Raw genomic sequence first — 22084 nt, forward strand, 5'->3', positions numbered from 1 at the left:
CGATGAATTTCGCGTGTCCGTTTACGTTCTCCATTCTATTTCACGTTACGTACTTTATTTGTCCCTTTGCCTTTTCCTTCCATTTTAATTTCCCTATAAGAAAATAAGATAATATCGTAAACAGGGTGTTTTAATTACAATGCTTTTCCATTTTAAAAATACTATTAATTAATGCTGCAACACGTTTTTTTTTTTATACAAATCATGAAATCATATGTATTTTTCATGAGTTGTAATTATATTCAAATCAAATAAAATTATGGTGCATATTTAAAATCATACTTCTAGTTAAGAAAATGTAACTTTTTTTTTAACAATCGTCAGTAAAATACTTTCAATTTTTGAATAACTATGATGAATTGATTCCTTGATAATATTTAAAAGAAGAAAAAAAAAAGACAAATGAGAATAATTTATTTTCATGTACAAAACCATTTTAAAGAACAATTAGAAAATTAACATTATCCTATTACAAAATACCCAATACCCTATTTTGTCCCCTTTTTTTCATTGTTTCATTCAAAATGAACATTTGAACTCTATTCGTTTCTTTTGTTCGTCCATTCCTTTTATAAACCTTGGATGTGTACATGAGTAGATTTGCACATGGCCACAAATCGATATTTTCTGCAATTGAAAGTTGACCGTAAATATCATTATAGTATTTCATGTTTATAACAGACAAAACATTATATATTTAGTAACCAAATCTCCTTCTGCGGTAATTACATTGCCAGGAGGCTTTCCTATGTACTTGGGCAGCTGGGTTTTTATCTCAGTACTAAATTAGTAAATTCAGCCAAAAAAAAATAAAATTTACAAGATTACTTCTTGCTGGATAGAAATACACTGCGAGAAGCTGAGTAAATTTGGAAATCCATAAATTTTGTAATCTCAAAGCTCTCAAGACGAGTCAAGTTGAATGTATACAATTACGTCAAATATTTTTTTGTTTGTAAAAAAAAAAAAAATCAACACTAAAATGGCTAGCTGTGTTTAGTAAAACAAATGCTTAGAGCATGAATGATTATCTTACTTTGAGAGATAACTTTATTATTGCTAAGAATTCTATCTCTATTAATAAAAAAAATTGTTTTTTATACATACTTTTTATTTTTAAATTATACTTTTGATATATCTAATTATTTTAATTTCCTTAGCATTGTTATTTTTCTTAAAAAAATATTATCATTACTTTATTTAAAATAAATATAAAGACATGAAATATCTGATTTAGAACTAGTTAAAATAAAATAAGGAGTGAGAAAATGTGAAGCTGCGGAGTAACTCCTCACAACCAAACCCAGCATCATGTTCATGCCGTAACCTCGGCTCTGTCCAAGGGCATGATTAAAGAGCCCACCCTCCCGGGATGACGTGGCACGTTTTCATTGGGCCATTTCGTCTCGTCGGGATTCATACCAACACACCAATAAACAATACCAGTCACACTCACTCGTTTTCTCTTTCTCTCTCTCTGCTCCGTGTTTTTTCTCTCTGCAGAATTTCCCAAATTTCTCCACTACCCTATCTCCTTTGCTCCTGAAACTCCCACATTCTTCACCAGCAATGCACGATCTTCAATACGAATGCAGTTTCGATATTTGATATCGGAGTATCGGTGTTTGAGCGGCTGAATTGGAATTGGAAAATGCTTGAGGCAATGGAAAGTTCGGTCAATGGTGGGTTCACCCATTTGCAGAGCTGTGGAGATAGCAGCGAAGAAGAGTTATCGGTGCTTCCTCGTCACACCAAAGTGGTCGTAACAGGAAATAACCGCACCAAATCGGTGCTCGTCGGTCTTCAAGGTGTTGTTAAGAAGGCCGTTGGACTAGGTGGATGGCATTGGCTGGTAAGTTTTATTTCTCTACCATTCATAATGACAATTCGTATTATGAATTGCTTGATTCTAATTTTGGGTTGCTTAATGTCGTTTATTTGCATTATTTTACCGCGTGATTCTTCAAACCAATGTCCTGTGTCGGTCAATTTTGGTATTTTCTGTTTCATTATTATTTCCTCACATGTCTATTTCTGATCAAATTTAATTGCTCTGAAGCCCCTTTTTCATTCAAGTTTTTCGAACTAATCGAAAGGTTTTAATCCGTTCTAACTTCTAAACCCCACTACTGCACAAATTCTTATTGAAATTATTCACTGAGCTCGTTCAATTTAGAATTTCAAATGCTTGGTACTTTCTGTTGCGGATTGAATAGGTTTTATTCTTTCATATATGTTTTGAGTCGCTATTCTGAATCATTACTTGTGGGTATTCATTGCATGTCTTTTTTCATTGCTGGATCTGGTGTTTTATGAGGTGCTCTATGAGGATCAGTGCTTAATTGGATATTTCGCTTGCTTTTATTTTATAGACGGAAGTAAATTAAATGATCTTTGGTTTGGTTTTGTTGTTGGTATTGGTAATTTGAGTTATGAGCTCTGAATTGAGTATTTTATGCCATTTTGACATTGCTCTGATTTGATGGCGATGTTCTGTTAGGGATTGTTGATTTGTTGCATGTTCATTACATTCATGTTTTTTTTTTTTTTTTTCCTGGGGATAAGTAAGGTACATGCTTGGATAAAACCTGTGCTATTAATATACTCGTAGCAATTAAATCACACAGACGCGTTTGTTTTCATTATTGTTGACAAGAGACTAATCTTTATTTTACTTCGATCAGAATCAGTGATATTCTTTTAAGGTTTAATTATACAGTGCTCCCTATTTGTTTCTCCCCCCCCCCCCCCCCCCCCCCCAATTCTGATTCTGTTGTTTGTTTATACAAAACTGATTGATTGTACATCTTATATGAACAATTCACATTGAAACCAAGGTCTTCTCAGGGCTATCTTCATGGAGCCATTTTAAGTTGCTCTTAATTGTTTATAAACAAATGCAGGTTCTTACAAATGGTATTGAAGTGAAGCTACAAAGGAATGCTCTTAGCGTGATTGAAGCACCCACCGGTAACGAGGAAGATGATGACCTTGAATTTGAAAATATGCCGTGGAATGGATCAGATATGGGTGAGTTCAGCTTACACTTAATAGTTACAGTTTCTAGTTGTCTTCCTTGCTGACTGGTATTGTGATCCATGTATTGAGCCTTGCATGTTGACTGATAATGCTGTGATATTTTAATTAATTAATTGTTGTTTTGGCTTCCATATCCGTGGGTTTCCAAAGTGAGAGAGGTTGGTAACATTGGATCCGTTATGTCTTCTCCTTTTGCTTTTGCTATCTCTAAAGTTCTATTGTCTGACTTTAATCCTTGTTGACCCCACTATTTTTTTTTTTTTTTGTGTGTGTGTGTGTGCTTTGTTTGATTTCTCAGCATCGGACGACACACAGAAGTCCCACAAATCGAGGCATAGAATGCATAGAACATTGGGATCATCTCACAAGACCATGAGTAGGTCCTTCTCTGGCGATTCACAGTCGAAGGGATCCGTTTCTATGCCAAATGGGTCCGCGGTATATCAACTTTATGCTTTTTTTTTTTCCCTTAATTTATTTCTCCTCCCACTGACACTGTAAATGATTTATTCCTTAGTTAGTATTTTAATTATTGACGCTTTTTAAAAATGTTTTGTATAGAAGGTGGACTTGAGCAAACTTGAAATGGCTGCATTGTGGAGATATTGGCGACATTTTAATCTGGTAAATTCCCTAGTACTAACGGTTAGGTTTCTGTCTCCCATAAAAGATGGTTTTGGCATCGTGTGTATGTGTCCCCGTTGTACTTACTTCTGGAATTGGATTTCTGTAGGTGGATGCGGTCCCAAACCCATCAAAAGAGCAACTAGTAGACGTTGTTCAGAGGCATTTCATGTCGCAGGTATTTTGAAATCTGTTACTGCATATTTGTTTGTCTTAAATAGTAATCGTTGAAGTGTTCTATGGTTTGTAAATGATGTTTTTATAGTGGTGAACTGCATATACTATGTTTTTATAGCAAGCTATCTCTATTACTTTTTGTTATACGCTAATCTCTGTTATTAATTGATATGAAAATGATTCTTTCTATTCTTTAAAAATCTTGTCTAAAATTCCGAATCTTTAAAGGATAATAATATATCAAATGAATATTTTGATTATTAATAAGCAGTTTAATTTTTTAAAATAAATTACAATACTCTATTTCTTAATTATACTGTCTGTTTTGTGAAGCAAATGGACGAGTTGCAGGTGATTGTGGGATTTGTCCAAGCTGCAAAGAGGCTTAAGACTGTCTGCAAATGAGATGGAATGATGCGAGAAAATGATATTTGAAAAGTAAAATTGTCTATGCTAACAAAGATAATGTATGTAATATCCACTTCCCTTCGTATTATGTAACATATTTTATCGGTGATTTTTAACTTTCTGATATAGTAGTAGGTTAGTAGTTTGAGGATTTAGAGGTTCTTACTCTTTTGTAGCCACCCAGTTGTGTAGATATATATGTGACAATTGCAACTGGATCATCAGGGAAGTCATCACGGCTTTCTTTTCAACTTGATTCAATGTATTGCTGACCTGGGATCTGGGAAGTGGGTTTTCAGAGACCTCAATGTATATATTTTTAGTTTCTCCCAACTTTGATGAACTCTCGTCTTGTGTTGCTCCGGTGGAGTAGTTGGTCGCTGCCACCATCTTCAAGTGGCTGGAATGGTGGTTTGTCTTTCTCAACTTAAAATACAGTTCATACTTCAAAAGACTATTGCGCTAACGCCAGCGTGCGTTCCAAAAATAAAATCACTTTACCATTGTGGTCAATAGAATTGGAATTGAATTTAAGAAAAGTAACAATTTTGGATTTTTAATGTTTATAATGGAATTGATTTTGAATGAGACTTGTAAATTGTGTGCTACTTCATGGTTTGATAGAATTAAAAGTGATTAAGTTAATATTAAACTGTCAAGAGTAATTGGATTCTGTACATTGTTTTGAAATGCCTTATGGTGGTGAGTAAAAATAATTCTAGGTTCTAAACAAATAAATACTGCATTTATACTTTGAAGTAATTTCTAAGTAATAAAACAATTGGCTTTTCTAAATTATTTTTGAAATGTCATGCTTAATTATACTTTAATTTAATCAAAAATTGAGAGTAAGACAAAGGGAACTGATTTTTTTTTTAGGTCAGACAAAGGGAACTTTAATAATTAAAAAATGTTTGTTAGGTTATGTAAAAGTACCAAGGTAACTGTAGAGGAAACCAATGCTGCTCTATTTTATTTTTTTGACATAAGAAAACAATAATGCTATAAAGAAAAACTTACTGAATAAAATTGTCAAGCTTATCGAATACTTTCTATAACGGGGAAAAGATTGAAGTGGACACGGCATGCGATATAAAGTTATCCTAATCCATATCCCACGGGCGAAAACGTACGAACTGGCAAGATAGCTTCCTTCAAATTTGCAATTATGTTTCAACCTAAAATCAAATTGACAGCTTGCAAAAGCAAAAACACTGTTGCGTACAATTTCAAATTCAAACATTCAAAATGCTGTGGAAATAGTGTCGTTGCACGGAGCCTTTTAGTAAGAATGTGTATGTAAATGAATGATGAATCAATTTATCTGGTAACACTTTTTTAGTAGCAGTATTTAAATTAATGCTAAAAAGACTAATGTTACCAAATTCAGAGAGAGTGAGAGATTAGCTCAAAACCTTCTATATTAAAATTTTCTTAGCATAAAATCATTCATTATTTTTATAATATAAAAAACTTTTATTAAATTTTAAAATAAGGTAAAAAAAAGTTACAAGCATTATATTTCATTATTTTCATAGCAACTTGGGAGGGAATTCTTTTTATATGTAGACGCAATAAAAAATCATTTCTTAATTTTTTTTCAAACAATCAGTACAAATTTTCTATTTTAATCGCATCTCACTCTCCATTGTCTATATTTGCTAGACTTGACCCAAATTCTCCAAAAAAAAATAATGCTTTATTGTATAAGAGTGATCTAGTATAGGTATGAGCCTACCTAATTAAAGATGACTTAAAAAAAATAATTGATACTACTTATATCAATAAGATATAATTATTTTTTAATAATTTATCACTTAAGAATTATATAATAATTATGTTTGACTTTAAGTAGTTATAAAATAAGTGACACTTTGAGAAGTTTTTTAAAAAACATGAAAGTGTAGATAAAATATGTTGAAAATTTTCAGTGTAACACTTATATTTTTGGGTTTTTAATTTAAGAAAAATAATAACATACTTTTATTTGAATAGAATTTTCTAAACTTCTTTCTTTCAAAAGAAAAATAATAATACAATGTTAATATTTTTGAAGTATTTCTCTACGGCTCGTGGTTACCCTAAAAAGTGAGAAAGATCCAAATCAAAATCCAATGAAAGAGGCAAGATAAGCAAAAATTGGCAGCATGGAACTATGGAAGGATATAGGGACACTAGAAAGAAAAAAAACATGAATTATGATTTTATTTTGTGGTAGTCTAGTGTAACGGTGCCGTTTCAACCTTGTGGGTGAGTGGGGGATTGCTGGTACCAGCGAGCCAGTTACATCCTTTTCCAGTTTTCCTCCTTTAAAAAAAAAATCCATCCCGATTGATGACACTCAACATCCCGTGGTCAAAATCAGAGGATTTTTTTAATCAAAACGGACCCCACAGACACATGCAAAGCCGAAAGACCATATATTTGTTTCAACATTATAAATATATATAGATATAGATGAGAGATTAATTTACATCCTCGTATTCATTATTTATTTTTTAAGAATTTATATATTATAATTATTATATTTCAAAAAAATATAATTTGATTTTTTTTCATATATATATATATATATATATATTAATATTTATTAATACTTTTTTAAAGTAAAAGAAATTTCTCAATTATATATAAATATAACAAATAAATTTTTTTATTATAAGAGAGTAAAAATAGTTGGTTTTGGTTAAAGGATAAAATTATGAAGTGTTAAGAAAGTCGATGTGTGACTTGAATATTTCTTAACACATCTCCTCACACATCTCCTCACGCATAACACTTCATGTGAACAATAAATGATGGGTAATATCTGGTTAGATTTGATCTTCAAATCAATCTATATTAAATGAAGTTGTCCAATAAATATATAAGCTACACTCTCTAACAAGTGAGACAATCATATAAGACTTGGGTATTTTTTAACAATATCAACATTAAATAATTTTTAATATTCATCAATCATTTATGATTATAAGGTCTGAATTTAACTATCTCACACTCTTATATAAACATTAACACTCCTCTCCTACACACAAGATTTTTTTTATTCTGGTACAGACGAGAATGACTGAATGAGATCATTTGATATTCAGTATCAAACTTTTTGCACTTACCGTACTTACTAATTTTATGTAGAGTACAAAATTAATTAATTCAACTGTTGAATTAATTTTTTTTATAAAGTTGATTAAGTTTATAAATTTTCATGTAAATTATAAGCAAATTAATACTTCGTCGCACAAATTCATTCAAACAAAAAATATGTCGTTCAGGTTATAAATAAATTGTTTCCTTTAAAAAAATGTTATAAATAAATTGTTATTCAACTTCATTTAATAAATAACGTGCAAATTAATCAGTTCATATTTTATTGACTATAAAATGTCTAGCGAAGTACAAAAGAAAATTAAAGTCTATCAAACTTGTATTCTCGACGGACAATAGTCATTAGTCAATATGTATAATGTCCATGGTCATTAATTGCTTCCTTCGGTTATGGTAGGGTCTCCCATAACGAGAATAATCAAACTATGACAACAAAGTTTTCCAACAAATTATTACATGACCTACTTTTCCTTATTTAGTTTTCTTTGATAAAAAATACAGTAATACTTCAGTAATCTTAAATACGTTTTGCTTAATTAATGCATCTAACCGTTGCTTACAACATATTTATGGTAGTCCCTTCGGTCTGGAATATAAATAATATGTTTGAACCAGGTTAAATTCAAAGGTTGCTAGTATCTCATCAACATCTAACATTAGATTCCTTTATAAATAAGAGTTTAAAGGGATGTCTTCGTTTATCTTTAACATTTTGAAAAAAAAAAACTAAATTTGTTAAGATAGAAGGCACTTGTTTAGAATCTTAATAAAAATGTTCTCCTTAAACAAAATGCATAATCACAATAAGGTAAACAACTTTAAAACTTGCTTTGGTTCTTTTTAATTTTTTCATTCAAATGGTTTTCTAATGAAAGAGTCAAATTTATTTTTTATTTTACACCTAATACCAAATGGCCTGCCTTTTGTATATATCCATTGCTGGCCCTTTATAAGATTATAATCATTTTCATTGTTTCAAAATGTACCTCAACTTTACCTTATTGCTTGAAAAACCAACGATACCCTTTGATTAAAAGGTGAAGGATTAAGCTTATGCTTATGTTCGTTGCTTATAAAAAACTTGATCGAAGACAAAGAATGATTTTAAGTTTGGTTGGGATATAACATGATGTTGAGTTGTTTATTGGGAATTGAAACCGCAGAGTAAAATTTAAATCATTTTTTCTAAAAATAACATAGTAGGAAGGGGTAAACAATATAATAGGTATCAAAATGAGTGAACAATAATTAGCAACACAAATTGACTCTTCTGAAAAAAATTGAATTCAATTTTCGTATAATACATTCTCGCAGAGGAATAAAGAATTTTAAATGTAATTAAGTCTCAAATCGAATATTAATCTTATAATCAATTTAAATAATTAAAATTTATAAGAATATTTTGAGGTTCATTAAATAATCAAAGATCAAAATTATAATGGTTAAAAAATAATATAATAGGTGATGCATGATATAACTTACAAAATAACCTATTAATTAGTATGTCATTTTATCTTGTTAGTCTAACTTGAAAATCAGAAATCGAAAAGAATGAAATGTTAGGAATTTTATAATTACTAATTAATTAATTAGTGTGGGTTACATATTATATTTATCATTTATATTAATTATTTATATTTATGGGCTTAATAAAAGTGATCTAATTTGATGAGTCCATTGGACTATCATCATAAATTAATGTGGACTTGATAAACGGAAATCAATTTGGCCCATTAGAGAATAATCATAAATTATATTATATTCTCTTATATGAGAAACCTAAGGTCTCACAAGAAAAGAAAATGATAATTTGGTTAAGGATGAACACAAAACTAACCGTTTATGAGACTCATCAATTCCGTTGTTTATCATGGATCCATGTGTTTTTCACACCCCATTGATGATCTAACAGTGGTATGTAGTATGTTAAAATTATTGGCAAACAGTGGTATGTAGTATGTACTTGGGTAGCCAGGGTTTTATCTCTTAACTAAATTTAGCCCAAAATTTTAAAATATAATAGTACACCAGTACGTATTTTTTTTGGGCAAAAATATATTGCGATTAGTTGAGTAAAGTAATAGTAATAGAAATCCATAAATTTTGAAATCTCAACGTGAAGGATTCTATAAGATAATTAAATCCACAACCTTCGCCATAGCTGATACTTTTATATCATTTGATAAATAATAAACAATGCAAATTGCACACGATATGTGGTTTCTATAGTATAGTAGGTTTGTTTATCGGAATAAAGTGAAGTTGGTTAATTCATGGTGAGTGAGAAATTGTGAAGAAGCGGAGTAACTCACTAACTACTCAACATCACGTTCATGCCCTAACCTCAGTTCTCTCCAAGCGCATGATTGAAGAGTCCACCCTCCCCTCGCTCACGTGGCACGTTTTCATTGGGCCATTTCGTCTCGTCGGGATTCATACCAACACACCAATAAACAATACCAGTCACACTCACTCGTTTTCTCTTTCTCTCTCTCTGCTCTGTGTTTTTTCTCTCTGCAGAATTTCCCAAATTTCTCCACTACCCTATCTCCTTTGCTCCTGAAACTCCCACATTCTTCACCAGCAATGCACGATCTTCAATACGAATGCAGTTTCGATATTTGATATCGGAGTATCGGTGTTTGAGCGGCTGAATTGGAATTGGAAAATGCTTGAGGCAATGGAAAGTTCGGTCAATGGTGGGTTTACCCATTTGCAGAGCTGTGGAGATAGCAGCGAAGAAGAGTTATCGGTGCTTCCTCGTCACACCAAAGTGGTCGTAACAGGAAATAACCGCACCAAATCGGTGCTCGTTGGTCTTCAAGGTGTTGTTAAGAAAGCCGTTGGACTAGGTGGATGGCATTGGCTGGTAAGTTCTATTTCTCTACTCTTCATAATGACAATTCGTATTATGAATAGCTTGATTCTAATTTTGGGTTGCTTAATTTCATTTATTTGCATTATTGTGGTTCTTCTAACCAATGTCTTTGTGTCAGTCAATTTTGGTATTTTTCTGTTTTATTAATTCGTCACGCGTCTAATTCTAATCAAATTTAATTGCTCTGATGCCCCTGGTTGTTGTGGGTGTCTTGTTTTTTGAAATACTCTAAACCTAACTGCGTGAATTGTTATCCGAATCATTCACTCAGCTATTTTAATTTAGATTTTCACATGCGGGTTTCTTCGTGGTGTGGGTTGAATAGGTTTAATTCGTTTGCACTTTTTGAGGAATAATTCTGAACTGTTACTTGTGGGCATCCATTGCATGTCTTTCTTCATGGCTGGATCTGGTGTTTTATGAGGTGCACTATGAGGATCAGTTGTTAATTGGGTCTTTTATTTGCTCTCATTTATTGATGGAAGTAAATTAATTGATCCTTGCTCTGGGTTTTGGTATTGGTAATTTGAGGTCTGAGCTCTGAATTATGATTGTGTTATTAATGTTGTAATTGAATCAGAATTAGGGCAAGAAGCTAATATTTATTTTACTCCAATCAGAATCTGGGCTATTCTTTGAAGGTTTAACTATACCATATTTGTTTATTTTTTCCCCAATTTCCCTTCTCTGTTTTTTTTTTTTTTTTTTTAAAGTAAAATTATACTGACTGATTATACATCTTATATGAAAAATTCGCATTGAAATCAAACTAGTCTTGGGGCTTTCTTTTGGGAGATTTGAATTTGAATATTATTTATAAGTATAAGCTGTATTTCAAACTAGGTTAGCATTAGTGATAGCAATAAGTAGGGTCTTGCTAAAGTACTATAATACGTGTCTCCATAACCATTCAACATTAGAAACATAACCTTAAATCATCCAAACATAATTCTAACAACAAACTTCTAGAACTAATTTTTAAACTTTTTTTTTTTTTTACGGTAACGACTGGAATTCATTCAACGGAAAAAAGAGTTATTTACATCACTTAACAAAGAAGGATAAATGCGGATAAATACTGGTAATTTTTAAACTTATACTTACTCTCCAAAACCTACCTAAAAATGATACATTAACACTAATTAGTGTATATACATTTTTAAACTTATACTAAATACATTCCATATATAATAGATATTACGTAAAACTACTAGTGTGTGTCTGTTTTTTAAATTGTCAATTATTTTAAATTCTGCCTTTATATTAAGTTTAAGATTTTTTTATGCAAAGTTTTATTTGCTATAGAATTTTAAATTTATTTTATATATTAATTATTTGTTTTAAATCCTGATTACGTTTAATGTAAAATTACTTCATTTCTTCAATTCTTTTTTGTAGGCTTGGTGAAATATTTTTAAGTTTAATTGAAAAAATATTCATATAGAATATTGATATACTTGCTTTGTTTATATATAAAAGTTTAAACATATATTGAAATGTTTTGATTGTAATAATCAATGTTTAAAAATATTATAACAATAAAAAATTAAGATGGCTAATATTGACATTTTTATCATAATAATCATATTTATCTTATGTATTGAATGCTTATCTTATAAATGGTACGTGATTCAAATTTATATATGAACATGTGTCTGTAGTGTGAATGATATTGTCACAATCCACTCTTGGATCATGACCGACACATAGACTATATAATTTCCTTAGTTTGGCTAGTCTAGTATCTCCCTCCAAATCACAATTAAAAGATCAACAAAAAGGGATTACCAAAAATCTAGCGGAGTTTTCCCTAAAAACAAGACAAAATCCACATTGAATAACTTGGGAAAACATATCATATATTCATACAAATTATTTTTATATACATATATCCAGATCCAATCGTCAGATATCAATGCCACACATTACAAAATAGGCCCTTGACATATTATCCAAAATATCAACTAATAGTGACGTTGATCATACATACTAATCATCAAAGTGTCTCAAAATATCATAATTACACCATAAACATATCTATAAGATAGGATTATTTACATCTCAAAAAAGGGATTTTCTTTATATCTATTCCTACCGTTTTCCCTATAGTTGAATTATATTGGAGTAAAAAAAAAAAAACTTTCCATCAAATGCAATGGAGGACTATCAAAAAGATGGATGATTGTTATATATATATATAAACAAATCATAGGAAGTCAACTACTCTACTATCTGTGTATCTCAAAGAATAAATTTCACTCAAGTGAAAATAAATATTTTACTTCATTCTCAAGTACTCCTAGAATTTCAAAGACAAGAATGCAATAAACTTGGTAAACTTTGGAACAATGGAGGAAAATGAGTGGAAGGTTGACAAAAAAAAAATTGTATTTAAATAATTAATGTGTATTAATTAAATCACTATATTTTATATACATGTGGGAATGGGGCCTGTTGGGTACTATAATGCCCATACCTGCACCTATCCCCATTGAATTTTGCGGGTTTTTCATTGCCTTCAGTTTCATCTCTTTTGAGCGGTTATTTACTCTACATGTGGTGATTTTTTTTTTTTTTGGGGGGGGGGGGGTACGCACAAGGTCCTGGTAGAATTGCACTCCCTAGTTAGCTTTTGTTGTTAGACTATTATTTTACATTGTTCTTAATTGGTATAAACAAATGCAGGTTCTTACAAATGGTATTGAAGTGAAGCTACAAAGGAATGCTCTTAGCGTGATTGAAGCACCCACCGGTAACGAGGAAGATGATGACCTTGAGTTTGAAAATATGCCGTGGAATGGATCAGATTTGGGTGAGTTTACACTTAACAGTTTTTAGCTGTCTTCCCTGCTGACTGGTAGTGGTATTGTGATTTGTGATCAAAGTATTCAGCCTTGCATGTTGACCGGTATTTGCTATTATGTATACACCCTACTCTGAAACTGTTAGTGGACATATATGGGAATGCTGTCATATTTTTATTAATTCGTTGTTGTTTTGGCTTCCATATCCATGGGTTTCCAAAGTAAAGTGGTAGGAATTGGTAACACTGGATCCGTTATGTGTTCCCCTGTTGCTTGTGCCATCTCTAAAGTTCTCTAGTGTCTTACTTTAATCTCTGTTGACCCTACCTTTTTTATTTAATTTGGTGTACTTTGTTTGATTTCTCAGCATCGGACGATACACAGAAGTTCCACAAGCCGAGGCATAGAATGCATAGAACATTGGGATCATCTCACAAGACCATGAGTAGGTCATTCTCTGGCGATTCACAGTCAAAGGGCTCCGTTTCTATGCCTCATGGGTCCACGGTATATCAAATTTATTTTTTCTTAATTTGTTTCCCCTCCCTCCCACTAACATAGTAAATGATTTTTCCTATAGTTAGTATTTTAATTATTAACATTATTTTTGAATATTTTGTGTAGAAGGTAGACTTGAGCAAACTTGAAATGGCTGCATTGTGGAGATATTGGCGACATTTTAATCTAGTAAATTCCTTTAGAACTAACTGTTTGATTACTGTCTCCCAAAAAAGATGGTTTTGGCAGTGCGTGTATGTGTCCCCTTTGTAATTACTTCTTGAAATGGATTTCTGTAGGTGGATGCGGTCCCAAACCCATCAAAAGAGCAGCTAGTAGATGTTGTTCAGAGGCATTTCATGTCGCAGGTAACTTAAAATTTGTGATTGCATATTTGTTTGTGTTAAATAGTATTCGTTGAAATATTCTATGGTTTGTAAATGATGTTTTTAAGGTGGTGAACTGCATATCCGATTCCAATCTCTTTCAGAGCAAGCTAATGTCTATTATTAATTGATACGAAAATGTTTCTTTCAAATCTTTAAAATTTAAAAGTCTTGTGTAATATTCCAAATCTTTTTAGGATAAAATTGATATCAAATGAATATTTTGGTTATTAATAAGCAGTTTAATTTTTTTATTAAGTGAATTGCCTTTATATGTATGGTGTATGTGTTTGTATATGCCCTAGTGTTCCCGTATGTTTGTTGAAGAACTTGAACAAGAATAGCTGAATTTGGGTATCTTAGTCTGAAATTGTGTTTCTGTTTTGTGAAGCAAATGGACGAATTGCAGGTGATTGTGGGATTCGTCCAAGCTGCAAAGAGGCTTAAGACTGTGTGCAAATGAGAAGAAATGATATTTTGATAAATGAAATTGTCTATGCTAACAAAGATAGTGTATGTAATATCCACTTCCCTTAGTATTATGTTAATATTTATCGGTGATCTGTAACTTTCTGATATAGTAGTAGGTTAGTACTTTGAGATTGTTATAGAGACTCTTAGTCTTTTGTAGCGACCCAATTATGTAGATAAATATGTGACCTTGCGACTGGATCATCAGGGAAGTCACCAAGGCTTTCTTTTCAACATGATTCAATGTATTGCTGACCTGGGAAATGGGTTTTTAGAGACCTCAATGTATATATATTTTAGTTTCTCTTAACTTTGATTCGTCTTGAATGAATTATCGTGTTGTGCCACCTGGTCCGGTGTAGTGGATCGTTGCCACCATCTCAAAGTGACTTGAACGTTTGTATAATTGTGAGAAATGACGATAATTCTTTTAATACGTGGCACAATAAAAAAAAATGACATGTAATTATGAGATTAAATCACGTCATTTTTTAGTAATAGGCAGTATCAATACTGTGATTATGTCCTTTGACTAGTTGGTTGAATTGCCAACCATGTATTGCGGATTTGTCCTCTAGCCATTTGTTGCGTATGTTAGTTTTGCATTGGCTGCTTTACTTTCTTTTGTAAATCTCGGTTTAGTGTATTCTCTTATTGGGGTGCTGCTTAGGCACATCTTGTGACTTTGGCATTGACCTTTAATTCAATAATATTGGTCTTTTGCTTTCAAAAAAAGAAAAAAAAAAACACTGTGATTATGGCATAGATATGGTGTCATTATTATAATATTAAAAAGAAACTAAACAATTGAAATAAATAATTACCTTTTGACTCCAATTGTATAAACTCATTAAGTGCTGTTGTCCACTCCTTGTAATGGTATCAATTAGAAATTAAATTATATCTAATTTATGCTATCTGTCGTCGCATCACTTGACCCTTTTTTAGTTCCAAATTATATTTTTTGTTTTTTTGTTTTTTAAAGCATTCCATTTACGCAAAGTATTTAATTTGTAATTTTTTCAATATTGTTTTTGAAAAAAGAAGCCGTGAAATAGCATGATAAAAGGCCTGACTTATGCGAAGATATTTCATCGAAAATAAAACATGGACATGAATTTTATTTGCAAAATGTTGTAAGATGCAATCATTTCCTTCTCTCTTTTTTTTTTAAAAAAAATGAAAGTTCCCATGTATAGTTTTGACAAGGTTGAGGTAAGTTATTTCGTACTCACAGGATACTGTAGTTGGAAAAAAATTGGACTGAATCGATTTTCTAATTTCATTATCAGTAAAGAATTAGTTAATTTAAAACAAAAAATTCTCCAAACTAAATATTAGTTGATTCAATCAATTTTTTGAACCAAATGTCTAAATATTTGATGAACAATAGGCTAAATGGTTAAGTAGTTGAAAATTCATGAAAAGATCACAAGCTTTTATTTATTTTTTTAAAAAAAACTTTATCTATTTTGTTCTTTAAGAAAATAATGTAGTTTTAGTCTCTTATTATAGATTTAAAATTTTGTGTAATGAGAGACTAAAATCATATAATTTTAGGCTAATATATTTGACAGTCCTTTTAAATATGATGAATTTTAATGTCATAATAGACAATAAAATACTTAAAAATGAAATGCATTTAGAGATATAATTGATAAAATGTTTAATTTTAAATTTTAAAAATACTATTTGTTGATTAAAAAACAAAAGGTAGAAAAAATTATTGTGAAATTCATATGAGAGCGTAAAAAAAATCATGAAACACACAATTTTATAAATTTTATTATTATTTTTAATTTCTTAACTAATACTCAAAGATACTTATTAGTATGTATCTGTATTAAAATCTTAAATCTAGATATAAAATTAAGCTCTATTTTTTTTTTAAAATGAAGGGGAACAATAAACAGATAAATCGTGAGGAGAAAGTGAAGTAGGTAAGAAATTGAGTAAGAAAGGGAAATGTGATAGTGGTGGTGGGGACAGAGATAGGCGAAGCAGAAGCACCGGTGAAAATTCAACGTCTGCCTGCACATAAGTAGAAAGATATTAGACACGCCAATAAAGTTTGGTGGTCGGTTGGTGCTTTCTTTGACATTCATTATTATTAATATAATGTTTTCAAGACATAACTAACCCCATCCATCTTAAGTCTTTGACTCCTTGCTCCTATAAGTACCCTCTGTCTGTATCATTTCTTATAAGTCCTAACTACTAGACTTTTTTTTTTTTTTTTTTTTAAGTTTGGTGTTAAGTACAAAAAAGAAAGAAAAAAAAAAAAAGATGAGTAGCTTTCAAGTGTGGAGTGGGTTTCTCTTGGCTTTGTCACTCTTGAATTCACGTGCTCTTGTCTATTCCCACCCCACCCCAAATTCTCCTTCACACCCTCCTCAGCATGGTGATAGTGCACACAAGCCCGGGTGCTACCAGCCTACTCCTCCTACACATAGGCCTCCTAAGATCCCACCACCACCATCACTACCGTCGTTGTCGCCGCTACCACCTGGGGCATTTTATTTCTTCTCTCCACCCCCTCCTAGTCCTCCCCATTATCCAAAAACTCAAAGGCCCGTGGGCCTAGGCCCACCCCCTCCAAGGTTCCGGGTACTTTGATTTGGCGTAAATAACATAATATATACTTCATACGTATCAGTGAGAGCTTCATCTGGCCTTGGCGGAAAAAGTTTGTTGTTATATATAGTGGTTCGGGTTAATTATCTTGCACTCTAGTCTCTTTTTCTCTTCCGTTTTTGTTAAGAGTAAACTGTAACAGTCACTGTTCTTGTAACGTCTGGTATATTGTTAATCTGGAAGTGTTTGAACGTGTTCATTTGAGGTGAACAGCTTTGCCATTTTAACAGTTTTTAAATTCTACACTAAATGTTGGTCTTGCAGAGCTATATACTTATAAGGTGCACCGGGTTGTAAAAAAACAAAAAAATTATGAGTTTGAATTTCTTTAGATAAGATTCTAAAAAAACTAATATGATAACGTCTTAACTTTTGGAGTGACTACTTTGATAATGAAAATTTTAAGAAAAACAATTTTATGATATATATAATTTTAGAGCATCGCGTGAGAGTTTATTCCGAGTTCTTTTGAATAATATTATATATTTTTACAACAATTTTTGTAATAAAGAGAGAAATGTGGAATGAAATAATTAGTAATATGATGGAGAGAAAGAAATGGTGTGAAAAAGTGATGTGGAAACGTGAAATAAAAATAGTATTATTCAATTATTTTTTATTAAAGTATTTCTAACTATGCAATCATGGTAAATCACTTTAGCATAGGCCGTACAATGTCTCTATTGATGTACTCCTTAAAACCTTAAAAATAGATTATATGATTGGCTAACAATTCTTGGGAAATAAGAAGCATTGCTTCTATGAGTAAACCGTTCTTATAAGAATTGTCATATATTAGCTTCAACAGTGAAACCACTGATTCTCAAGTTTTTTTATGCATAAGAATGAAAACAAAACATAAGAAAATGTGCATGACCAAAATGTCTGTTAGCATAAGAGAAAAAATCTGAGATGGACAATCCGTCCAATGATGCAAAGCTTATTCGTTGGTTGCTTCATATATTGCCAACCAATCCGCATAGGCAATTAGCTTCCCGAAGTGTGTGCTACAAATGTGCATTCGAATCCTTGTTGAGCATTCATGAAGTTTTTTAGATGATGAAAATCTCTAACTTTTTTCCATCATTTAAATTGCTTGAGATTTGGACTTAAAGAACTATTGAAATATAAAAAATATCATTTTAAAAAGTTAATCAAAATATAGTTTATATGCAAAAAAAAAAAAAACAATGAACATATAGATACAATAAATAGACGATAACAAATATAAGATATAGTTCGTAATAGAAATGAATATTAACTATTATTTTGTTACTAAAAAACTGTAAAACATGAAAATGAACATAAAAAACGTTTCTAAAACGTACACTTCGTCTATTATAGACCACTATTAAATGTCTGTTTGCAATAAATAACGTGATAACACTTTATAGATTATAGAAAACAAATTGTTTTAATAGTTTGGTTTCTTGTTTTATAATTTTACTTTTCTCCTCTAAAATAGTAAAAATCAATCGAGTAACCAACTCTGAGATCACTGAATAGGGTAGTGTTATATATATGTCTTATAGTTGCCTTTTCAAACTAAGCACTATAGACTTTATCAATACATTATCTGTGAAATAAACTTATCGAATTTCGTGTGCATTTCTTAAGTCAAAATAAATTAAAAAATAAAGAAAAACCGCGCATTTAAAGAAGAAGAAAATGTTTCGAATAATTGATAATTTATCCATGAGAGCCCAGTATATTTGTTGGTTACTTTTTGTAGTGCCACCTTGGCCCAATATGTAGTAAACTGCATTTTATTTTGACTATCAAAACTCCATGGACCATTTATTATTGAGTTCAATTTAAAAGGACTTTCAGTGTCATCTTTTTACACACACACACATATATAAATATAAAAGCATCTAATTGGGATTCACACCCTTCTGCCAAAGCATATTAATAAATAAGATGATGCGGTGATATGCTAAATTCCTATCAAATGAAAAAAAAGTTGTGGTGACAGTGCATAATTGCATATAAGTAAAATTTTATAGATTTTTTTAGATCAATTAAAATTTATATTATTTTCTGCTAAATTGAAATTTAACATGGGCTAAGCTCAAAAAGTAAGCAAGGTATTAAATTTCATCCCTATAAGGCTTTCTCGGTTGGACATATGAATTAACAGAAAAATTGACATTAATTGGACCCAATAAGGCTTCTTGTTGCCCTTCGTTCTTCAATGATGGGCAAACACCCTGGGCCTTGGCCATTGTACTTAGATATCTTGGACCCTCTCTCCGAAAAGAAGGAAAAGCATCTACCAGAAACTAGTCATTTTGTAAAAAAAGAAAAAATCAACAAAAGCTAGCTATAAGTTTTTCAGTATTTTTATATTATTTTTCAATTAAAATTAGATTTTCATTCCAACTTATTTTAACAACTTTTATTAAGTAGGTTACTGTGGTTAAATTTTAGTTTTAATTGTAGAAAGATTGGTGATGGGAAGGATACTTTATTTTGGAGATACATATGGTGAAATGAGAGTCCTTTAATGCAATCACATGCAATGGAAAAAGACATATCAGTCCAAGGTATGTTAGCTCGGGGTGTAGATCAATCTGATTCCTGGAATTGGTGTTAGAGGAGATAGCCTTTTCAATGGGAGATCTGGAAGCATTGTTGTTGGTCGAGGTCATGTTAGTTCAGAATCAACATGATACTTGGAGATGTATCTTGTCCCCGGATGCAATTTATAATCACCTAGTTACCAAATTTGCCTCTCATATGCAAAATATTCAGGATTCGAATCCTATTCTTGGTAATTTTGGAACAGTGTTGCCCCTATGAAAGTGCTTGTTTTTTCTTGGCGATTATTTTTGGATCGATTGCCAACTTAACAAGAGAAGAATTCCCATTTTAAATGTCCAGCAATCATGTTCTTTTTGCAGACGAAGTTTAGAGACTGCTGAACATCTTTTTCGGCAGTGCAGGTGCAGTTCTTTAATTTGGCAAAGAGTTTTTTAGTGGCTAGATATATCTGTTGTTATTCCAAATGATTTGCAAGCCTTGTACAATCTGTTTGGGTCTTTGGTTTTGGGGAAAAAGGTGAAGAAATGGAAATTTTTAATAGGGCATTGCACTTGCTGGTGTATATGGAAGCATAGGAATGGCATCATTTTTAAGGGTCACACATTTGATGGTGGTAAACTTCTTGATGGAATTAAGATCAACTCATGGGAATGGTTTCCGTATGAGAAACAGAATACTGATAGGATCTTCTTCTCTTCATGGATGCTTAACACGCTACTCTGTTTGAACTCATATGAGTAGATTCTTTCTATTTTTTGTATTTGGATAGGCTTTACATGTAAATGGATTTATTCCACTTGTACATTCGTTGCAGTACTCCTTGTACTTGCATATCCTTTTGGTAATTCTATATAATCTAATTTGCATTAAAAAAACTAGAAAATACTTAACAAAAAAGAATATTTTAGGGGTTTTGGCCTTCCATAACAGCAAAACTAATATAATAATTAAAAAAAATCAATGCACTATATCTAAGTTTTTTTTTTACTTCTTACTTTTTTTTTTACCAACACAAAGTTGGTTTAGATGATATGTGTGATTTAATTTAAGTCTCAAGATCAAACATTATGTACATTTCTATAATAGTTATATATTATTCTGGAAAGACATTTCTAGAAAAGAAAAGGAATTTCAAGGGGTGTATCTGTTTAAGAAAAAAGGTTATAATGGACAATTAAAATAAAAAAGGGAGAATGGGTGTACTTAACAAAAAAGTGGGTGTAAATAATAAGTATCCAAGGGTATATAGTCTTTTGCCTTTGTATTTTATTTGGGCCAGCACTTGAGCAATTGGAACCATCTAAGTCATTGGCTAAATGTGGTTGGGGTCCTCAAAAGAAAGAACAATAATCATTCCAAAAGTCACCAAAACTATACACGTGATTCAAGGTTGGTGTTAACACCACCGATATGTATATATATAATTAATAATTAATGGCAAAATAATAATTCGGGTGGGGGAATCAGACGCTTGAATATATGATGACATGAATAAATAATTATACCATCATATACCCCTAAGACAATTCAAGCAGTACTAAAATTCTTAAAATGCTGAATTGGAAAATCAAATCCTAATCAGGCCACCAACCTGTACCCGGCCTCCATTTTTTTTTATATACCAGGAACTTTAACATGTAAGACATCAGGGCTATGAAATCTTAAGTAGTGCTTATTTTCAAAGGAAGTGATTCGCTCACCTGTTCATTTGAGAATCCTAAATTATATATATTTGGGTTTGGTGATCGCATCAACGGACAACTATCACTTTTCTTCAGTGATAAGCCTAAACTTGAAATCTGCACTATCTTAAATGGCAGGCTTTGAGTAATTAACACGGTGATCGAAAGATCCTATTAATTAAGATTGGTTACATGTTAGTTAAGTTTAACTTTAAGCCTTCTCCTTTTGCAATATCACATGTCTCGTTAAAAAATTAGTCTCCTTGTAAGGGAGTCAGAGAGACCGTCCTACCCTGGATTTTTTATTTTTTAAGTAAACCCCCTACCCATATATTTATTTGAGCATCTTGTTCGTAAATTGTGTTTTGAATTTCATCACTAATCTACACATATAGGGTACTCCAAACCCTACGTTGTGGTGACGGTGTAGTAGAATCTATTTGTTTTTGAGTTTCTACAAGTATATTATATATACTTTATTTTTATCCGTATCTACAAATATATATAACATATGCATTAGTCATGCTCTCATGTGCATTGATAAAGACAGTAGTTTTGCTACTGTCTAATTTAATAAAAAAATAGATCAAAATGGAGAGAATTCATAAAACATAAAACATGTGCACCTCTATGATATCATCCAGACACTAACTTATCCGATAAAGACTCTATTGGCATTGTCTCCCTCTCAGGCCCACGCCACGTGCCCTGGCACCCAAAGGCCAAAACACAACATCGGCTAAAACAATACTTCCCTTTAATTTGCTGCAACGCCTATATGTATTGCGTTGTTTTGATAAGTTTCGATGATCATAGGTCGTCGAGAATTCAATT

The 22084-nt window shown here is 31.4% G+C and overlaps 2 protein-coding genes across 3 annotated transcripts; both read left to right on the forward strand.

The window, feature by feature from the left end:
• The first annotated feature begins 1394 nt into the window (after positions 1-1394).
• LOC100806535 (uncharacterized) lies at positions 1395-4591 on the forward strand. Of its 2 annotated transcripts, none has more exons than NM_001361470.1 (6): positions 1395-1852; positions 2904-3030; positions 3338-3477; positions 3601-3663; positions 3773-3841; positions 4174-4591. In NM_001361470.1, the coding sequence occupies exons 1-6, from the start codon at positions 1652-1654 to the stop codon at positions 4243-4245; spliced, it is 672 nt and encodes a 223-aa protein (NP_001348399.1). In that variant the 5' UTR covers positions 1395-1651; the 3' UTR covers positions 4246-4591. The 2 variants fall into 2 exon arrangements, with proteins under 2 accessions (NP_001348399.1, NP_001242423.2); NM_001255494.3 differs by having other exon boundaries at positions 3604-3663.
• Positions 4592-9572: 4981 nt separating this feature from the next.
• LOC100809195 (uncharacterized) lies at positions 9573-14700 on the forward strand. The gene is made up of 6 exons (XM_003528139.5): positions 9573-10222; positions 12917-13043; positions 13403-13542; positions 13660-13722; positions 13833-13901; positions 14311-14700. Exons 1-6 carry the CDS (start codon positions 10022-10024, stop codon positions 14380-14382), a joined length of 672 nt encoding a protein of 223 aa, XP_003528187.1. The 5' UTR covers positions 9573-10021; the 3' UTR covers positions 14383-14700.
• Positions 14701-22084: the final 7384 nt, after the last annotated feature.

The sequence above is a fragment of the Glycine max genome, chromosome 6 (genome assembly GCF_000004515.6).
Source record: "Glycine max cultivar Williams 82 chromosome 6, Glycine_max_v4.0, whole genome shotgun sequence".
NCBI lineage: Eukaryota > Viridiplantae > Streptophyta > Magnoliopsida > Fabales > Fabaceae > Glycine > Glycine max.

Coding starts and splice junctions, on each gene's coding strand:
- LOC100806535 (NM_001361470.1), top strand. CDS start 1,652: ATGCTTGAGGCAATGGAAAGTTCGGTCAATGGTGGGTTCACCCATTTG. Junction 3,031..3,337: donor GTGGAATGGATCAGATATGG/GTGAGTTCAGCT, acceptor TTGATTTCTCAG/CATCGGACGACACACAGAAG. Junction 3,664..3,772: donor ATTGGCGACATTTTAATCTG/GTAAATTCCCTA, acceptor GGATTTCTGTAG/GTGGATGCGGTCCCAAACCC.
- LOC100809195 (XM_003528139.5), top strand. CDS start 10,022: ATGCTTGAGGCAATGGAAAGTTCGGTCAATGGTGGGTTTACCCATTTG. Junction 10,223..12,916: donor TAGGTGGATGGCATTGGCTG/GTAAGTTCTATT, acceptor AAACAAATGCAG/GTTCTTACAAATGGTATTGA. Junction 13,044..13,402: donor GTGGAATGGATCAGATTTGG/GTGAGTTTACAC, acceptor TTGATTTCTCAG/CATCGGACGATACACAGAAG.